At 39.1% G+C, this 22,136-nt stretch overlaps 1 protein-coding gene across 8 annotated transcripts in view; it reads left to right on the top strand.

Annotated features, from left to right (window-relative positions):
* Window positions 1–22,136, top strand: part of PTPRK (protein tyrosine phosphatase receptor type K) — a 484,094-nt gene that overhangs the window by 367,977 nt on the left and 93,981 nt on the right. For all 8 annotated transcript variants that reach the window (XM_070733486.1, XM_070733484.1, XM_070733481.1 and 5 more), the window contains 2 exons: window positions 1,157–1,430; window positions 4,923–4,959. In XM_070733486.1, coding sequence (XP_070589587.1) covers window positions 1,157–1,430; window positions 4,923–4,959 — 311 coding nt within the window. The remainder of the gene's footprint in view (window positions 1–1,156; window positions 1,431–4,922; window positions 4,960–22,136) is intronic.

Here is a 22,136-nt window from a genome sequence, read left to right as displayed (position 1 = left end):
ACTTACTTACTTACTTACTTACTTACTTACTTACTTACTTACTTACTTACTTACTTATTGGATTTGTATGCCGCCCCTCTCCGCAGACTCGGGGCGGCTAACAACAATGATAAAAAACAACATGTAACAATCCAATTTAATAAAACAACTAATAACCCTTATTATAAAAACCAAACATACACACAAACATACCATACATAACTCACTAATTAATTAATTAATTAACTCACTCACTCACTCACTCACTCATTCATTCATTCATTCATTCATTCATTTCATTTCTATGCCGCCCTTCTCAGACGACTCAGGGCAGCTCAAGGCAGAGATCACAGACACTGTGATCTCTTCCATGTTCTATGCCATGGACCCCCAGTTCCCAGGTCAATGGCCTTGAGCCATTCAGAATTGGGCTGTGAAACAGCATGCGAACACACATCCCCACTTGCTCAAGCAGCAAGCGAACATGTTATGTGTGCAGCCCATTTGCGCAAGTAGTGGGTGTGCATGCCATATATATGTGTGCACTTTGCCAACATTTGTATGCAACCATCCCCTCTTCCCCTACCCCACCTCACCAGGCTGCATTGTCAGAAACGTTGGGGAATTCAGTTCTATGCCATTGACCAAGCTAATTAATAACTCTACCTTTAGATGGGTTTTTTTAGATATTGCTGTTGTGAGTCATCTACACAAGTTGGCCTAGAGAACTTTTTTGCTTGTTTTTCTAAGCTGTGGTTTGGTCTTCATAGAGGTTTGTTACCATCCATAAAGAGTCTGCAGAGAGGGGCGGCATACAAATCTAATAAATAAAATAAAAATAAATAAAAGCAGAGTAATTATGAAAGGTTCTTGGGAGCACAATGATTATATCGACTTTATTCACACACACACACACACCCCTTTGCTTCAGCATTTACCCTCCATTGACCAAGCAATTGCACGAATACAGATCGGTTCTGAACTGGTGCAAAGTACACATGTTGATAGACCTCAACCAGCAGGGTGTTTCATAGTCAGGATGTTCTGTTTATCAGAGGGATCATTTCCAGTCTTGCCACCTCTTTACTATAGCTTTTTAAACCAAACATGCTGCAAAATGGCTATATAGTCATGCACGCCCTCATTCTAGTATTCTTCCTCTCTTGATCTTGAACAGCGCCTATCAGATTGTTGTTGAAGAGCTGCATCCTCATCGGACCAAACGAGAAACCGGTGCAATGGATTGCTACCAGATACCTGTCACGTATCAAAATGCCCTGAGCAATGGCTCGCCCTATTATTTTGCTGCAGAATTGCCTCCTGGCAATCTTCCAGAAGCAGCAGCCTTCACAGTTGGTGACAATAGAACTTATCAAGGCTTCTGGAATCCACCTTTGGTGCCTCGGAAAGGGTATAATATCTATTTTCAAGCCATGAGCAGTGTTGAAAAGGTAAGTGAAAACAAGTTTTTCTTGTTTGTTTGATTGATTGATTGTTCAATGATTCATCCAAACATTCATTCATTCAATTTTGAACAAACCCAACTACAGTCTGACTTTAAATCAGCTGTTTTTCCTGTACTGTAAGACCAACACCATGATCAAGAGAAAGGTGTCAACAACAGCATGGGAATTTTGACTCTTTTCCTTGTTTCTTATCTGCCATGCGTGGTAAACAACTTGACATCAAAAATTATTGTTGAATAACAAGACATGGTCACTTTCCTTGGAAATGTAATTCATGAGTACTAATAACAATATAAGAAAAGCTTCAGTATGACCAAAGATCTATAAAATATTTAAAGAAAAAAGAAAAATATGTCAGATTTCAACATTTGGTTTCATATTTTGGTATAGTCCAAGATATTCTAGCGCCTGAAAGAATATTATATATCCATATGTGTGTGTGTGTATGTGTGTGTCTCCAAGGGAGGAGGGGAACAATTTAAATTGACAATCAATTTTACCTCCTTTAGTAGTATCTTAAACCTGTCAGCAGAAGCATGATGTCTCATTCTGTATAATTCTAATTCTAATTTCAATTACTGTGAAGTTTTTGTTCTTGGTCTTACTCCTTAATCTGGTTTTTATTTCTAAAAAAAAATTCTGTAATCCACAAATTCCACATGCAACATTTTTAATGGAAAATATTTGGTCCCGAAATATTTAGAGTAGTAGTTTTAGTAAAATCAGTTTAGCCATATTATGGTTTTTCATTTTCAAAACAAATAATCCTCTTCATCTCTCTTTCATAGTTTAAAATATTAAATTGGTTTTGGAAAAAGAAAATCTAGGTTGCTTGGTAGGCTAGTACAAAATTACCAAGTTTTCATAGCCTTCAACCCATACTTCAAATAAAAAAGTATATTTAAAAAAAACATTTATCTGAAATATGATCTAGGTCTACTCCTTGTTTGTACAAAAACTCAATGTACAAATTGGAAATTACTTGACTGCCACGCAGGTGTTGAAGAGATTCCTATTGCAATTTCTTCACTGTTTGAAATTTTGGTGCCATTGAGTAGTACTGTACTTCTATTTCAGTATGTATATCAATAGAGAACAAAGCAACAGGAAGTTCAGTACTGCTGGCAGTTGTAAGTGTGAAAAGCAACATGGCTTGATAACCCCCATGCTGATGCCATTGAATCATTTTCTCTTATAAACCAAAATATAAGACAAGAAACAGCATTTGGAATAGTAGCCGAGATATTTAGGGCTGTGATTTCCAAATTAAGCATGGCCTTGTATAAAACCTTGGTCGCCTTCTTATGAGGTCCCAGTAGCAGATGGTTGGGAGAAGATGAGGGGAGCAAGGGAGGATTTGCTGTTAAATTGGTAGTCTTCAGAATAATTAATCTGCTTTAGAAAGACTGATTTTCCTACCCTGCCATTTGCATTTTGGCTGCAATTAATAATACAGATGTTTCAGCTTCAGTGATTTTACCATCAAACCCCTAGAATAAATTCTTGCCTAATGTTGTAATTATAAAAATTAGCTGAATATTGTGGCAAGATGGGAAAATGGCATCATTTTTAAAACCATCCTACAATGGCTTGTTGAAGCTGAAGGATTTTCCTGAAGCTAGTATGTGCTTAAATTAAGGACCATAAAATTTGTGATGTATTCTCAAATAGAGAGCGAGCGACAAGATCAAATTAACTGGTAAGTTCAATTGAGAGGAAGATCAGCAGATGAAAAAGAGAAGACTTAACATTAAATTGTTGAGACCATATTGGTGTCAATATAGAAGTATACAAGTGTGTGGAAAGATGCCTAATAATATATAGACTGGATTCATATTCATGCTAACCAGGGGAATGTATAGCCATGATTCTTCAAATAAAATACAGTTGGTTGGGTTCCCATAGCATGCCAAGATAAAATAAGGAGACCACAAATTTTGAAAGTGGTTTCCATTATGTTATGATTTACTCCCAGCCTTCAATTGAGGTGGCAGGAATTAATCTTAGAATCCTCTGAATGCAAAACATTTTCTTTATCTCTGAACTTGGGCTTTAGGGGGAAAAAACTATTGTACAAATTCCTTTTTAAGTTGTATGTGGCCCTTCATTTTTGTAATTTTACACTTGGATTAGAGATTTGTAAGTAGGGATGGAAATAATGAATATAAAGAACTTTCTCCCACATTTGATGGGAATGTAAAATTGGATAGAGCATTTAGTTTTATATACTGCACCAAATTAGTTGTGTCACAACTACCTTCCTATACAGTAGTCCCTTGCTATACCGCGCTTCACGTACTGCGGCTTCACTTCATCGCGGGTTTCTGAGGAAGTCGATTGGCAGATTTAAACAGCCTGCCGAACTCGATCGGCAGGTTTTTAAAAAAATATATATATCTAAAATTGTAAATACTGTATTTAAATACTGTATCTAAAATAAATACTGTGTGGGAAGGGTTTATAAACACTTAAAACAATGAAAACCTACCAAACAATTGCAATATAAATACTTAAATAAGTACTATCAGTCGATAAATTCCCCATCGCGGATTTCACCTATCGCGGCCAGGTCTGGAACATAACATCAGGGATAGGTGAGGGACTACTGTATATATGGCCTGCATTTTGCTAGATGAACAGGATGATACTCAAATCATATCTTTGTATTCCAACAGCTAAGGAGAGCCAGCTTGGTGTAGTAGATAACCCATCAAGCTAGATATCAGAAGACCATGAGTTCTAGTCTCACTTTAGACATAATGTCAGTTGGGTGACCTTGGGCCAGTCACCTCTCTCAGTTCTAAGAAGGAGAAAATGGAAGCCCACTTACGAAAATCTTGCCAAGGCAGAACTTTTCCTAGAAGGTACCAGGATTCAACCTTGACTCAAAGGGACAAAACCAAAAAAACAAAATCCAGCTAAAACTTGAATTAATTTAAAAAGTTGATCTTGCTAGCTTCCTACCCATCTTCCATTCTTTAGCAGTTAAGCATGTGAGATTTTCTTGCTGCTGAGATTATATATTCAGTTAGAATCAATAGAAAGAGAGAGCGAGAGAGATTAGCTAGATGTGCTTTTACTTACATAGAAACATAGAAGCGTAAAAAGACCCCATGGTCCATCTAGTCTGCCCTTATACTATTTCCTGTATTTTATCTTAGGATGGATCTATGTTTATCCCAGGCATGTTTAAATTCCATTCCCTAAATATGCAAGCAAACTTGGATGATCCAGTAACACTTGGAAAAAATATAAATATAGATTAACGCAATCTCATTTGGCCTTTGCAATTTAAATTTATTCCTTATGTCTTCCTCATCCTATAATTTGTACGCAATAGCATGCTGTTTTGGAATTGTTGTAGTATGCTGTTGTAGTAGAATTTAAAACTACTGTTTTAGAATTTGCCAAGATGATATAGTGGTGATACTAATAAGTTTGGACTAAATATATTTATCTGTTTTTTAAAAAAAACAGGAGACCAAAACGCAGTGTGTTCGAATTGCTACTAAAGGTAAGATATTTTACTCCCCCTCCATGAATAAAAGCATAGATATTTTTATTTTTATTTTCCTGACAGTTTACATTCTAAGTCCTGTAAAATGCTTGAGCTCTGCTTGATGTTGTACCATGCAGACAGTGATAATCTTCCATGGAGTTGAGTTACTTTAATGCTGGCTCATAGAAAGTTTTGCTTGTAGGAGAAAATACAACAGCAGCATTATTCAAAAGACATGAGACTGCTCTTGTGCCAACTACAACTGGCAATTGTTATTCCAAAGAGCAAGTTGCTCAGAGCCTGGATTATTAAGTTTTATTAGGAAGAAGCTTAATTCTAGCAAAGTAGTTTGCTTCTGAATGAGAAACCTATTATAAAGGATAGATCAGGGAAGGGTTTCTGGTTCTCTTTTGATGTCAACAGTGGGAGTTTTGTCTCTTTTATGAAGAGTTCACAGAAGGGTTGTATGCATACACTTATTCAACTTCTTTTAATTCATTTTTTTAAAGCAAAGCTTATTTCACTCACCCAGGGATGGGTAAGCTCAAGTTCTCGTGATAAGCCAGAGAACTGGAAAAGATAAAAACAATTTGTAAAGTAAAAGAAAAGCACTAATTTGTAAAGTTACAGACACTAATCGTGATACAACTCTAGAAAAGTTTCTTGCCCAATGTTGTACTTATACAATAGAATAGAATAGAATTTTTATTGGCCAAGTGTGATTGGACACACAAGGAATTTGTCTTGGTGCATATGCTCTCAACGTACATAAAATAAAATATACATTTGTCAAGAATCATGTGATACAACACTTAATGATTGTCATAGGGGTCAAATAAGCAATGAAGAAGCAATATTAATAAAAATCTTAGGATATACGCAACAAGTTACAGTCATACAGTCAACATGGGAGGAAATGGGTGATAGGAATGATGAGAAAAACTAGTAGAATAGAAGTGCAGATTTAGTAGAAAGTCTGACAGTTTTGAGGGAATTATTTGTTTAGTAGAGTGATGGCGTTCGGGAAAAAACTGTTCTTGTGTCTAGTTGTCTTGGTGTGCAGTACTCTGTAGCGACGTTTTGAGGGTAGGAGTTGAAACAATTTGTGTCCAGGATGCGAGGGGTCAGTAAATATTTTACCCGCCCTCTTTTTGACTTGTGCAGTATACAGGTCCTCAATGGAAGGCATTGTAATTGTCATTTTTTCCTCTCAGTGTTAGTTTTTTTCTTAAAAATTTAAGGGTGCTGTTGGAAATGATAATATATTATTTCTTAAATCTAGAAAAATGAAAGGTTAAATATCATGGAGATTTATAATAAATGCCCCTAAATTTTTTTCTTACAATGAAGATAAAAAAGACAGCACTTGCTACTAGATTACAATATAATTTTATAAACCTTGTATTTTACTCTGATAGTATCTTGACATGTTTTACCATCCTTGCTACAGAAGAATGTTTGAATATGTACATACATGTGTGAAGCACTTCTTTTCAGAAAAAGTTACATTTTTTCAGGCCTGCTGGGCTGAACTTGCTCCCAGGGATTTTTTCCCTGTGTATGTGTGTCTATGGCTGGTGGTTGTAACTGTATCTACTCCTTTACTCAATAAGATAATTAACCTCATCCATGTTTTGCTCCAAGGCAAGTGCCTTACACAGCTCTTATTTTGGATTGCATTAAACATAGTAGGATTTTGTGGCATGCTTTAGCAGGCCTATGACATGCTTATTGAAGAACAGAGAGGTTTTATAGCTGCACTATTCAGGAAAGCCAGTTTGAGCACGGTTTCTACATTACTTACTTACCATGGGATAACATAGGATGCAAATGTAGTCCTAATGCCGTTCAGTCAAATTAAATGCAAACAGACTAATGAATTATTTGATTATGTCATGTGCCATAATTGTGTGGGTGGTAAGGAACCCCATAGACAGACACTCTCTATATCGCCAGGCATGGGGGAATTAAGACATCTCCCCCAGGCTTTCTTATATTTTATGTTTGGTATGTATGTGTTGTATGGTTTTTAAATTGTTGGGGTTTTTTAATGTAATTTCATTATTAGATTTGTTCCATTGTTATACCGTTTTTATTGTTGTTGTGAGCCGCCCCGAGTCTTCGGAGAGGGGCGGCATACAAATCTAATAAATTGAATTGAATTGAATTGAATCATCTGTTGCCAACTTGGCCTCTGAGATTTTTCTAATGCTGTACTCAAAATTACTGCTATAATTGAGTCCACCCAATTTATTTCTTTTTTGCTTTTTTCACATTGCACATTAGCTCTAAATATCACGTGTTTTAAATATGACAATTTGAGCTTGGACTATCCATCGTATTTGCAACCTTCTCCACTATCAACTATTAATTTAAAAGCATCAATATTTTTTCCATCCTGCTTCTCAATGTTCAACTTCCAGCTCCATATTCTGAAACTATTAGCAGCATAGTTATTTTTATATTTTTATATTAAATATTATAATTATAATCCTTGAAGGTACAGGTCCTTTTCCAAGGCTTTTATGGCTGCTGTGGCATGTAACTGGATTGCTGATTCCTTTGTTGTTTGTGATTGATTTTATAAAGCAGAAGCTATCCACAATTATCTTCATTGTTGATTCTAATGCTGGTTGCTGTATATGTTGACATTTGTTATGTCTTCTTTATATTTAATTTCCCATTTTCTTACAGTATTCTCAATACCATAACTTTTATATCATTATCATTTTCAGTTATCAGAGTAGTGTCTTCAGTCCTATTGATGACAATTGGGGGTTACCTTTCTCCAGTTTTAAAAACCATAATCATCTGCTTCCAAGTCAATTTATTTATTTATTTATTTATTCGTTCATTCATTCATTCATTCATTCATTCATTTATTAGATTTGTATGCCACCCCTCTCCGTAGACCCGGGGCAATTATTATTCTCACAATAATTTTATTTGTTTTACTTTATTTGATTTCTATAGCCACTCATCTCAACCAATGATTCTGGGTTGCATACATCATCATAAAGACATAAAATGAAATAATCCAGAGAATAAGATCTTTGGCAGAACAGCACGTCTCCTTGTTCCCACCAGCTGACATTTCTTGGCTCTAGCCTATGTATCCAGCATATTGCTTGAACAAATATGCAAAGAATATACAGTCTTGTCTCACTCCTATGCTGACACTGACTGTTTTGCTACATTTCACTTGGATGGTGGCTTCCTCTTTGCATAAGGACAATAAAATTCTATAACATACCTGTTTTTTTTCTTAAGGACATTTCACAAATTCTCATAGTTGATACAATTAAGGGTTCTTTCCATAATCAATTAGCTGATAACCTGGTGTTGACCAGGTATTTATAGACGTCGAAGTCTTTGTCTGACAGGGAGCCATTGAGAGGGGCCATTCTTCCCCCTCCTCCCAAGCCCATCATCCTGCCCTCTCCCTTCCCCCTCCCATGTGCTCCTCTTTTTCGCCCTGTCTATGATCCTGGCACTTTGCCCCAAACCCATCAGGTGCTTCCCCACTGGTCCACTGGAGGACGAATGTCGTAGGTGGTTTTCTAGAGGTTTTCCAGACATAATAATAATAATAATAATAATAATAATAATAATAATAATAATAATAATAATAATCTTCTGATTAGATTTAGTCAGAAACTTTAGATGGACTAAAATTCAACTCAGTGGCTGGTCTTGACACTATTGTGTAACACCACTCCTGCAGGAGTATTGTACTGTTGCACATGTCCTGAGATGAAAAGGAGTCTCTGGAGAGGGGCGGCATACAAATCCAATAAATAAAATAAATAAATGGAATCAGCAGCATCTAGAAACAATAGTCTTGACATTGGTGATTCCAATAACACTGCTTAAGGAAAATGCCTCCAACCAGAGTGGGCTGCTAAGGTGGAACAGTGACATGTGCTCACCCCCGTGGCTCTGAGTGCTAGCGGAGTCCAGCGCAATTATGCTACTGCACCTGGGCAGGTAGCGAAATCATGCATGGACATGCAGTTGTGCCTGTGGAGGGCAAGTGGACAGCCCTGTCTATGATTCTGGCACTTTGCCCAAAACCCATCAGGTGCTTCCCCCTTGGTCCACTGGAGGGCGAATGTCATAGGTGGTTTTCCAGAGGAAGCTGCGAAGGAACTGACATCACAAACAATTGCCGCTCCAGGATGCTGCATTCGCACTTCTTAACAGCCTTGTGTTCCAGAATTACAGTGGAACACACACACACACACAAACACATACACCAGGGGTGTCTCCCCCCCCCAAAGTATTTGTTTTCATAGGGTAAGTCATCTGTGTATCAGATTTGATTGAAATTGCTCAAGGTGTCTCAGAGTTATCCTGGAACATACATATACACACAAACACACAGAGGTTCCTTTAGCCTTTTCAATTTTCTGTTATTCAGTGTGCATCACCAGTAAGATATCTTGTTCCTTGGCCTTTTCAGATGACCCTGATAAACATATGTAGAAGCTGTTGCCCAGGCAACAGGAGCTGATATATTATTATTATTTTGTTAAGTTTAGAACAGCCAGATAACATTTGGAAGTGATTCAAACAGATCCCTCCCTAATTTATTTTTTTAATTATAAGAAAGGGGAAGAGGTAACAGCTTAATAAGACTTGTAAGATTCTGTTATTATAGGAATTTTAAAAGAGTGAAGATATTGGGCACATTGGTATAGGTTTCTGTAATTCAGAAGTACAGGTTGTTGTTGGACAGATTGATGTAAGTAACAATTATCCTACAGATCCACCAAACGTTTCCTTCACAGTCAAAGCTCTAGTTCTTGAATTATTTCATGCTGCAGTATGTTGCAATTCACTAAGGTATGTGGGAGCGTCTGTGTGTATGGATGTATGGATGTATGCAGGGGTGGGCATCAGGCAGGATGGGGTAGAACGCAGTTCCACCGGCGGAAATGAAGCTGCATGTGCAGCTACAGTAGACCGGTAGCAGTCACTTCCTGGATTACCAGTATCAGCTCAGCTCTCTTTCCCCCCCCTCCTGCTGCTGCTGCGTGTGCCTTGCTTTTTTCCTCTTTCCTCCTTCCTGGCCTCAGATGAGCTTCCTTGTCTCCTGCCTGGCTCCCCTCCAGCCTCACGCGGCTACCTCCTGAGGCCAGGAAGGAGGAAACAGGAAAAAAGCAAGGAGTACGCAGCAGCAGCAGCAGCAGGAAAAAAAGGAGAGTCGAGCCGAGCCACGCCAAAGCAGTCTGGTCTTTTTCCCCTTGCAAAACCCTCACTCCACCCGTAGCTGAGATGAAAAGGCATCGTGCGGCAATAATAACTTTGTGACTCTCCCTCGGCTTTCCGATATTTTTAAACCCCCCCCTCCCGTCCTCCTCCTCAGAAAGCGGCAGGGAGACCAGCACCAGCAGGAGTTGTGTGGGGTCCTTTTCCTCCCCCTTCTTTTCTCAACAGCTGATAGGCACCTGTTTGCCTAGCTACCCAGCCAGAGGCAGGGGGCGACCCAGGAAGTAGAGCATGGGAAATGCGAAGCAAATTGTCACCCCAGTGAACGACACTGGTGAGGTTGTAAGTCGAGGTCTTAACAGTTCACTTGAACAATGATGATCATTTAAGCCACTCCCACCTGGTCAAATGGCTGGCAAGCCACTCCTACCCAGTTACATGACCATCAAGCCACACCCACAAAATAAGCCACACCCACAGTGTGGCAGTAAAATTTTTGACTGCCCATTACTGTATGTATGTACAGTATGTATGTATATATGTATGTATGTATGTGTGTATGTGTGTATGTATATATGCTTGTAATAGTGGTACTATGATAGTAGCTACTGTTGATTCTTTTCTACTTTTGATTACTCAAGGTCCCTTTGTGTGAATATCTGACAGTAAATTTTAAATTGCTTAATACCTTTTGAGGCTTCAAGCATTGCCCCTAGTGGAAAATACAAAATCAAATTATTGTGATAAGCACATCACATAATCCCAAGCAATAAAATGCAAGGACCTAAAATCCCTTTGCAAACTACTTGGCAACTATCCCTAACTCTGAAAGCATCTTTTTCCCTTCTCTAATTTAACAAGACTTTCCATCAGCCAAACTTTATCACCTATAAAACAAACTTTAGGTCTGCTGGGTATTTGAGCAGAATTAAATTCCCTCCAACACACATACATACACACACACACACTTCATTTTTAAATTGTTTCCTTTCTACTTGTCTTAATGAGAGAGAATTAACTATCCTTGCACCAGGATTATCAAAGGGGTTTTTTGCTTCTAGTTGAAGAGGATGAAAACAAAATATTATAATGAATCTTCCATATCAAAAATATCTTTCAAAATCCAGGGTTGTTTTGTTTTTTCTTAGGCTTCTAATGCTAGAGAGCTAGAGATTTCTGCATGAACAATTATTTTTGCTCTTCTGAAGACTTGATAACTTTTTAATGATAAAATGAAGCATTGAGAAGTTTAAATATGACATTTCAGCTTCGCTTTGACTGAATGAAACAACTGGCATTGATTTTATTAACATCTAAAATAAGTTAATATTTTTCCATTTAGTAGTTAGTTAAAATCACAATTAACATTGTATGTAATATTTAAAGAAAGCCACAAAAGTATCACAGATATCTTTTAGATGAAAGAAAGCTTTTAATTTCCCCAGATAAAGATAAACAGAACAAAGTACTCACCATCCACAAATTTGCACAAAGGAAGAGTAAACTGCTATGACTTACAATTCCAAATCTGCCCATGACCTTCAAAATCTTGGATGAAGCCTCCAAAATTTCTCCAGGACTGTTATTTTCAGGAAGAACACAAATAGTGGGGGGAAATGAATTCCTTAATGTCTTAAGGAATTAATGACAAGCTGAAAGAAGTCACGTTTGTGAAGCAAGCTAGTATACATCTAAAAGTCCTTAAATAACTCTGGTGCAAAAAAGTAGTTCTTTCCACAAAAATGCTAATGAAGAAAGAACAAGTGGACTGGAAAAAAAATATTTTAATGCCTTATGTTGTAACTATTGTGGAAAAAAGCAAATGTCAAGTATCACCAAACAATTTGGGTTATCATTTCAATTTATTTCAATTCTGATCATGAACTGGCCAAAAAAATCAATCGGAGTGGGAGTAACTTCCAACTTCCTGCTGGCTTCCCTATTGAATTTCCTTGTGAGAAGCTTGAAGTTAATAATCGGAAACCGCCCCCTTCCTTTTCCTTCTCAGAATAAGAGTTAGAAGGGACCTTGAAGGTCTTTTTTACAGCTTAGGCAGGAAACCCTATATGATTTCTGACAAACTGTTGTCCCTTCTCTTTTTAAAAACTTCTAATTTTGGAGCATTCATAACTTCTGAAGGCAAGTCATTCCACTAGATAATTGTTCTCACTGTTAGGAAATTTCTCCTTAGCCCTAGATTGCGTCTCTCCTTGATTAGTTTCCATGCATTGCTTCTTATCCTACCTTCATATATTTTAGCTTCCCAGTAGGCAAGTAAAGGAAGTAGGGAGCAAAGGATAGTGCAGAATGCAGCTGCGAGAGCAATCATGGGCTTCCCAAGGTATGCCCATGTTACACCAACACTCCGCAGTCTGCATTGGTTGCCGATCAATTTCCGGTCCCAATTCAAAGTGTTGGTTATGACCTATAAAGCCCTTCATGGCATCGGACCAGAATATCTCCGGGACCGCCTTCTGCTGCACAAATCCCAGCGACCGGTTAGGTCCCACAGAGTTTATTTTATTTTATTTATTTTATTTTATTTATTGGATTTAAATCCCGCCCCTCTCCGCAGATGCAGAGTTGGCCTTCTCCGGGTCCCGTCAACTAAACAATGTCGTTTGGCGGGACCAAGGGGAAGAGCCTTCTCTGTGGCTGCCCTGACCCTTTGGAACCAGCTCCCCCCGGATATTCAGAACTGCCCCCACCCTCCTTGCCTTTCGTAAAGTTCTTAAGACCCATCTCTGCCATCAGGCATGGGGGAACTAAGACATCTCCCCCGGGCCTTTACAGTTTATACATGGTATGTTTCTGTGTATGCTTGCTTTTAATAATGGGGTTATTAGTGTTTTTTAAATTATTAGATTTGTTCTTACATTGTCTTTGTTATTGTTGTGAGACGCCCCGAGTCTACGGAGAGGGGCGGCATACAAATCTAATAAATGAATGAATGAATGAATGAATGAATGAATGAATAAATAAATAAATAAACAAATAGTGAAACTGGCTGGAAATTATAATGGGACTTTGAAAATGAAGTTCAGGTGATGAGTCAGGGAAGACATGCAGGGGTTGTCATGGGTTAGAAAGTGCATCAGGTATACAAGAAGTGCCATACACATTGGTATAGAGGGATAATGCAGATCAGGGAGAGAATTTGGAAGTGGGCAAGAGGTGTATTGGAGAAGACGTGCAGAGGAGACATGGGTTGGGGAAAGTGCAGGGTGGCAGCACAAGCCAAGAGAGCATGGACTGGTAAGGATACACAGAGTTCATTCCTCCCATCCTTCTGTCTGCAGCAGACACATAAATGGCTACTGCTAGGTTGGGGAGAGAATGAAGACGGACTGGGAAACTCACAGAATGTTGAAAATGAAGGTCATTGGACTATAGCAGCAGCCAATAGCACTGAACCCAAATTTCATTCCATCAGGAGTCATAGGTCACAGAATTTGGAAACAATCTGCCAGCTAGCCCATTTGAGGTACCTTGGTTTACAAAGAGTTAATAGTTGCTTTTTATGCACCATTTTGCCCAATTAAAGGTCATTCATTCATTCATTTATTTATTTATTTATTAGATTTGTATGCCACCCCTCTCCGCAGACTCGGGGCGGCTAACAGCAGTAAAAAAGACAAATATAACAAATCTAATATAAAAAGTAATTTTAAAAACCCCAATTTAAGAGACCAATCATACAAACAGACATACCATGCATAAATTTTATAAGCCTAGGGGGAAGGGAATATCTCAATTCCCTAATGCCTGACGACAGAGGTGGGTTTTAAGGGGTTTGAGAAAGGCAAGAAGGGTGGGGGCAACCCTGATATCCGGGGGGGGAGTTGGTTCCAGAGGGTCGGGGCCGTCACAGAGAAGGCTCTTCCCCTGGGTCCCACCAAACGACATTGTTTAGTCGACGGGACCCAGAGAAGACCAACTCTGTGGGACCTAACCGGTCACTGGGATTCGTGCGGCAGAAGACGGTCCCGGAGATATTCTGGTCCGATGCCATGAAGAGCTTTATAGGTCATAACCAACACTTTGAATTGTGACCGGAAACCGATCGGCAACCAATGCAGACTGCGGAGTGTTGGTGTGACATGTGCATATTTATGAAAGCCCATGATAGCTCTCGCAGCTGCATTCTGCACAATCTGAAGTTTCTGAACACTTTTCAAAGGTAGCCCCATGTAGAGAGCGTTACAGTAGTCGAGTCTCGAGGTGATGAGGGCATGAGTGACTGTGAGCAATGAGTCCCAGTCCAGATAGGGCCGCAACTGGTGCACCAGGCAGACCTGGGCAAACGCCCCCCTCGCCACAGCTGAATTTTAGTAGTATGGAGGGATAGATAGATAGACATGCAGACATATGGATTTAAGTAAAACTGCCAAATACACCTCAGGACTTAAACAGTATCTACATGGGGAGAAGTTAGCTTTCAATTACTGTATATGGTATTTCATACCCACTAATTAACGATACCTAGATAAATCTCAATAAAAATATAATCACAGCAATTGGAAAAGGTTATTTCAGAAATCTGATGAAGAATTCTATTAGAAATGTGTTCATGATGTACACAATTCCCAACTTCTCTTCAGTGTGGTTAAACATCTTTGAAGACTAGTGTCTATTTTCCCATAGGATATAAAATATTAATGCATACTTTTATGTATGTTGTGACATGCCTTCTAGTATATTTCCCAACAGTAATATATTCTTTGTGGATTTGTTTTTATTCAAACAGAATCTCCTTGAAACCAGATTTGTTTTTCAGCTTCATAGTGGGAATTGTTTTCCAAAAAATAAATAAGTAACAAAATCTGTTTCCAGTGTGTTATCTATTATGTTAACCAGTTAAATACCAGAGCAATCCTGAATTCCATTCATAGTTTACAAACAATTACACAACAGAACTAGAATGACTGACAGGTTAGTTGAATGTAGGTATGCTTAGCTCTTTAGAAGAGTCAACCTTTTACTGACTTCATTAATTTGACTTTTTCACCACAATCTCATATTTCACACACAGGGATCTGTGGAGATCCCTGTTTCAAAACTGCTATAGTTTCTAGGTTTCTTCGATGAGAGCCCACTTCCAACATGCACCATATAACTGGGGATGGCTCCAGTGGTGGCTTGCTGCCAGTTCAGCCTGGTTGTTAGAACTGGTAGTGCCGGCAACATAAGACTCCATCCACCTGCCCAGATGCTTCTGCGCATGCGCAGAAGTGTTGCATGAGTTTATGCACAAACAGGTAGTGAAGGGTCTTAGAACCCATTACTGGATGGCTCCCACAAAACTTCTTCAGCTTCTTTTCATCTGCCATAGTGGCACCTCATTCATCTTTGAGGTGATTGTCCACAATATTTTTCTCAGCTGCCTGAAAGGCTTGGGTTTTAAGACCAGGGTTTGTGATGTTTTTACTCCTAAGGGCACAGTTTCATTTAGTGGTTGCAGCGAGGAAGAGATCAGACTTCCAAATACTCTGTTGTGAAATGAGTGTGACTTAGAACTTCTCCCGTCCTATTGAAGCTGCTAGGAGAGATCATCTGCCAGTTCAAGGTGAGGTATTATCAATATGAAACATAGAAACATAGAAGATTGACGGCAGAAAAAGACCTCATGGTCCATCTAGTCTGCCCTTATACTATTTCCTGTATTTTATCTTAGGATGGATATATGTTTATCCCAGGCATGTTTAAATTCAGTTACTGTGGATTTACCAACCACGTCTGCTGGAAATTTGTTCCAAGCATCTATTACTCTTTCAGTAAAATAATATTTTCTCACATTGTTTCTGATCTTTCCCCCAACTAACCTCAAGGTGCCCTCTTGTTCTTGCATTCGCTTTCCTATTAAAAACACTTCCCACCTGAACTTTATTTAACCCTTTAACATATTTAAATGTATAGTCTATAGATCATGTCCCCCGCCTTTCCCTTCTGTCCTCCAGACTATACAGATTGAGTTCATGAAGTCTTTCCTCATAAGTTTTATGCTTAAGACCTTCCACCATTTTGGTAGCCTTTCTTTGGACTCGTTCAGTTTTATCAATATCTTTTTGTAGGTGAGGTCTCCAGAACTGAACACAATATGCTTAGGATCCCTAATCATGCATCTAGTCCCAAGCCTCAATGGGACATGCAGTAGAAACCCATTCAACATGCTTGGAGAATCCCAGTACAGTAGTACCTCTAGATACGAGCTGCTCCACATGCGAGTATTTCAAGATACGAGCCAGGAGGGGAGAGACATTTCTGTTCAAGTTCCGAGCTCAAATTCGGGATACGAGCCGAGCCTCCACTAGGTGGCGCAAGAATCCTTGCTTTTGGTTATCTCGGAGGGGAAAAACAAAGTCTAAAGCAATTTGTTCCAAATACGAGTTTGCTCGAGATTCTGGAACGAATTATGCTCGTATCTAGGGGTACTACTGTATTTAGATAGGGGGAAAACAGGTTCCGACCCAATCTGGGTTAGATTTGACAGAAATATTGGATCATCAAGGATTTCACTCTTGATGGGATTGCAGCTTTTCAGAAACAGTACTGACTCTTGCTCGGGGAATAGGTGGAAGCCATGTCCAAGAGAGATTGTCCTCAGCTTTGGCTGCATCTTACCTGGAACAGGATGCTTTGCGGATACTCGCTCATGCTCTTGTCATGAAAAATTACCCCTAAGTCTTCCAAAAATTTTTTATTGTTTATAAAATTCATTCATAAAAAACCCCAAAACTTTAATGTAATCCAATCCTGTCTTTGGAAAAGGGCTGCATACAAATATAATAATAATAATAATAATAATAATAATAATAATAATAATAGATTAGATTAGATTAGATTTATTGGATTTATATGCCGCCCCTTTCCGTACACTCGGGGCGGCTCACAACAATGGTAAACAATACATAGTAACAAATCTAATATTTAGCAATCTAAATTACAGTTTTAAGTTAAAAAAATATAATAATAATAATCATCATCATCATCATCATCATCATCATCATCATCATCTTCTGATTAGATTTAGTCAGAAACTTTAGATGGACTAAAATTCAACTCAGTGGCTGGTCTTGATACTATTGTGTAACACCACTCCTGCAGGAGTATTGTACTATTGCACATGTCCTGAGATGAAAAGGAAATGGAATCAGCAGCATCTAGAAACAATAGTCTTGACATCGGTGATTCCAACAGTGATAGAGCCAATAACACTGCTTAAGGAAAATGCCTCCAACCAGAGGTGGGCTGCTAAGGTGGAACAGTGACATGTGCTTACCCCCATGTCTCTGAGTGCTAGCGGAGTCCAGCGCAATTATGCTACTGCACCTGGGCAGGTAGCGAAATCATGCACGGACATGCAGCTGTGCCTGTGGAGGGCAAGTGGACAGGCTGCTCACAGCAGAGCTGCCATGAGTGGTGCGACAAAGCGACTGGCAGCTCTTACCTTGTTTTGGCCGGTTTCTGGGATTTTTTGCTTCTGCACATGCGCAGAAGCAAAAAAAAACCTTGGAAATCTCACACACATGCATGTACAGAAGCTGAATCCTGCACCGGGCGCAAGCACACCCCTGTGCTCCTAGCCCATTCTGGTAGCACCGGAAATGGTGGCCCGCCACTGTTCCAACCATTCACAGTCTCCCAGGTTCAGGGTTAACTACCCTCGGCAAGAAATAAAGATTCAACAACAGAAACCAGCCCATAGAAGAGCCAGTGTTGAGCATGTTCCCACAGCTTTGTCCACAGTGGAGGCTAAGCATCACTGGTGATTGGATTTAGAATTCTGTATTCTATCTCCATGGGTTTTGTGTCTGTTTCCTTGGATTCATTGCTTTTTTATCAGGTTCCTGATCTCAACACATGCCAACTTTGTTGACTACATTTATAGTTACCCTCTTAAGATAATGGTAAGAAGGACTCTCATCTTCTAAAAGTTCTTCCGTCTGAGTTTTGCTTATCATTGAGTGTGACAGGCATTCAACTTGCTCTACTGTTGGCTGGCAGACAACAGTGTCAGATAGACAAAGGTGCTGCTCTGGCTGCAGTCCAAGTCAAGATATTGGTTTTTCTCCTTAAAGCCCTGTATGACTTGGGGCCTGGGTAGTCAAGAGATCACCTCTCCAAATTTATAAAACAAACCCAGGTAGAGACCTTACAATACTTTGATTTGAATTCAGAAACATTAAATGCCCAAATGTTTGAATAGGAAGTGTATATCCAAGATTGAACCAGTGCTTATGCATCACACAAAAATAAGATGAAAAAAAAATAACAGGGAAAATAATTTATAAGATGAACTGAAATGTTTACTGTATGTTTACTGTAATGCACTTGGGGGAAAGGAATCCTCAATCTGAGTATTGTATTAGCAGTTCTGTGTTAGCAAAAACTTCAGAAGAAAAGGATTTAGGGGTAGTGATTTCAGACAGTCTCAAAATGGGTGAACAGTGCAGTCAGGCGGTAGGGAAAGCAAGTAGGATGCTTGGCTGCATAGCTAGAGGTATAACAAGCAGGAAGAGGGAGATTATGATCCCGCTATATAGAGTGCTGGTGAGACCACATTTGGAATACTGGGTTCAGTTCTGGAGACCTCACGTACAAAAAGATATTGACAATATTGAACGGGTCCAAAGACGGGCTACAAGAAACGTATCAGGAAAGAAAGTATTGTCTGGAGGACAGAAGGAAAAGGGGGGACATGATTGAAACATTTAAATATGTTAAAGGGTTAAATAAGGTCCAGGAGGGAAGTGTTTTTAATAGGAAAGTGAACACAAGAACAAGGGAACACAATCTGAAGTTAGTTGGGGGAAAGATCAAAAGCAATATGAGAAAATATTATTTTACTGAAAGAGTAGTAGATCCTTGGAACAAACTTCCAGAAGACGTGGTAGATAAATCCACAGTAACTGAATTTAAACATGCCTGGGATAAACATATATCCATCCTAAGATAAAATACAGGAAATAGTATAAGGGCAGACTAGATGGACCATGAGGTCTTTTTCTGCCGTCAGACTTCTATGTTTCTATGTTTCTATGAACATAAATGCCCATCTACATTTTTAAAGTTTATTCAAAACTGTAAGTGACTCCGTATGTGCATGGATTTGACATTTTATTTTGTATCTGATAAATCAATCAGTGCTCAAGTTGAAACCCAAGCGTCTCCTTTTTCATTTTTCTTTTGGATTCAATCGTTTTCTTTTAGTTAGTCTTCATTCTTACAATGAACAAATTGGTTGGATGGCATTCTCTTTGACTTAAAATTCAATAATCTTGTCAAATGATAGAGCACCCAGAAATCCAATTAGTACAAAACACTATTCCTTCACCAGTCTTGTTCCAAAGGACATTGTGTGACTCCTGGGTTGAGCCAACTTCAATGCCATTGACTTCTTGCCACATTAAGAATCGCTAGAATAAAGAAAAAAATAATAATAATCGTTATTCCAAGTACTATTGCCTGACATTATTATACTGGACGCATCACAATCAAGCTTTCACTGTCAACAGCTTACCGCATTCATGGAGAATAGAAAATTAGAAAGTCATGTCCATAATCTTTGAACCTATCACTCTCCACATCAAGCATGAATGCTGAAATACCAGGGATTGATTGGTTTGTTTGCTTTCTATTTATTTTATTTAGGTAGCCACTCACTCATCATGCAACCTGGGCAGCTAATAACCACTAAAAAGCACCAACAAAATTATAGAACAGCAGTTAAACATATCATTCCCAAGGCGGTTCATACATTCATAAAGAATAAAAACTTAATGCATATAAAATTATCCTCCTGGTAAGTCTGCTCCATCGGATTGACATTGGAGGGTAGAACTAACATCATAGGACAGGGATGGCGAACCTTTTTTTCCCCGGGTGCCAAAAGAACGTGGGTATGTGCTCACATAATTCATTGCCTAAGGAGGGTGAAAACAGCTTCCCCTGCCCCACAGAAGCCCTCTGGAGGCCAAAAATAGCCTGCTTCTTAACTTCAGGTGGGCCCAGTAGACTCATGTTTTGCCCTCCCCAGGCCCCAAAAGGTTGCCCCCCTTCGAGGCTCTCTAGAAGCTAAGGTAACGGCTTGCGTGCCAGCAGATATGGCTCCACGTGCCACCTGCGGCACCAGTGCCATAGGTTCGCCATCACTGTCTTAGGACAGTGGAACAAACTATTAAAATCATAAGACTAAAAACACTGTGGGTTCAGAAGTTTTCTATAACACAAAATAGAGACTGCAGTTATCCAACTTTATCCCTTTTAGTGTGTTCATCTGTTAATACAAATCTAATAAACAACAACAACAACAACAACAACAACAACAACAACAATAATAATAAAGGCATTAGCTTTTCAAATGGAAGAAATTATTTTATACTAAAGGAGGTTTTACTGTATGCCTAACATAGCATAGTTATCTGTAAATGCCAGCCTGAAGGCTCTAAGCAGTACCTTTGATAATTCCCCCCACCCCACATATTAAAAGCCACCTGGCTTACATTCAAAGTAAGTGGTGGCATAACAGCCATTGGATTCTACTGTCATTTCACAGGATTACCATATTGAGTACTGTGTCTTGTTGCTTTTAAGAGGTATTTTTTTACTATTCTTCACTTTCCAAAGACCTTCTAAGGCCATGTTTCTTTTCTATTTCTTTTAAACCAGTAGTTTTACAAAGGGAATTAGCAACCAACACGTTTTGCTCTAAGCCACTCAATCAATCCTTTTTCTGCATAAGAATACTCACCCATTGTTGTGGTTGGCTCGTGGCCAGCTCCTCTGGCCACTGATTTTGATTCAGAGGAGCCAGGTCCATCAGATCAAAGAAGACCTGTCTGGCTTAACAAGGAGTCAGACAGTGAAGGGGAAGGAGAAGTGGATATGGAAGGGTGCCGGAGAGGCAGGGAGACCTGCAGAGCCTGTAGAATCTCCAGTCAGAGCCTCATCTGAGTCAGACGAGGAAGGGGTGATGGATGATCCCATCCTAAATGTCAGGGTGCGTAGAATGCTGGGATGCCAGGAGCAACTGCGCAAAAGCAGATGAAGATTCTAAGGCACAGCTATCAGTAATCAAGAAAGCCGCAGCAGGGTTAAAAAGGGAAGGGCTGTGAAAGGTGGTGTGGGAATTTATTGTTCGGATTTGAGAGAGGCATTGATGCTTCGTGGTTTAGTTTTTCCTTTGGACAACTTTGGAATTCTGACATTCAAGCTAAGTGAGTAATTGGCTGACGTAAGACAGAGAGACTTTTGTTGCCAGTTTGAGTCATTAACCCTTGGACTCATAAACCAGCATTCCCTTTACAGTTGCTGTGGCATTAAGCCAATTTTGTACATAAAGAAACCTTTTGCAAGCTTCTCTCTGTGTGTTTGTATATTGCCCTGTTGGGTGGCCAGCCGGCCAAGCAGAATACCCATGTGTGTGAATCACAGAGAATTATAAGGAAGAACTGGTTTCAGAATTCGCCAATCATTGCAGTTCTTCACGTTCCCATCTCCTACCTTGCTTGCTTGTCACCATTTCTTTGAATCCACTTTCTCTTTTCTAGGAATTGAAGTTATTTGACAGCTGCATGGTATAATAAGGCAGGAGGAGTCCTAAGATGTCTGTAGTTCTGACAGGTTCCATTAGGGAGGTCTGATACATTTGCAGATGACCAGTGGAAGAATTGCAGTTGTAGATTCTTCCTCCTGTTCAGATGACGGAAAAGGCATGCATTCATACAAATTCTCACACATATTTTATAAAAACCTTTTGGTGTAATAACCAAAAATAACCCCTTGACTGTATACAGTTGAAAAGCAGCATAATATTTAAGAATGTTTTAAAAAGTTATGTGACCAATGAATAATAAATTGATCATGTGTGCAGGTCAAAAATGTACGTGGTGCAATTGTACTTCTGAAAGTTGAAGTTATTTACTGAGACCAAGGTTTAGAATAGTTAAATTCATAGTTCTTTCCCTCCCACATGTCTGCTT

This window comes from Erythrolamprus reginae, chromosome 1, assembly GCF_031021105.1.
Source record: "Erythrolamprus reginae isolate rEryReg1 chromosome 1, rEryReg1.hap1, whole genome shotgun sequence".
Classification (NCBI taxonomy): Eukaryota; Metazoa; Chordata; class Lepidosauria; order Squamata; family Dipsadidae; genus Erythrolamprus; species Erythrolamprus reginae.
Note: the sequence above shows the minus strand (reverse complement) of the source record. Positions and strands in the feature narration are given on the sequence as shown.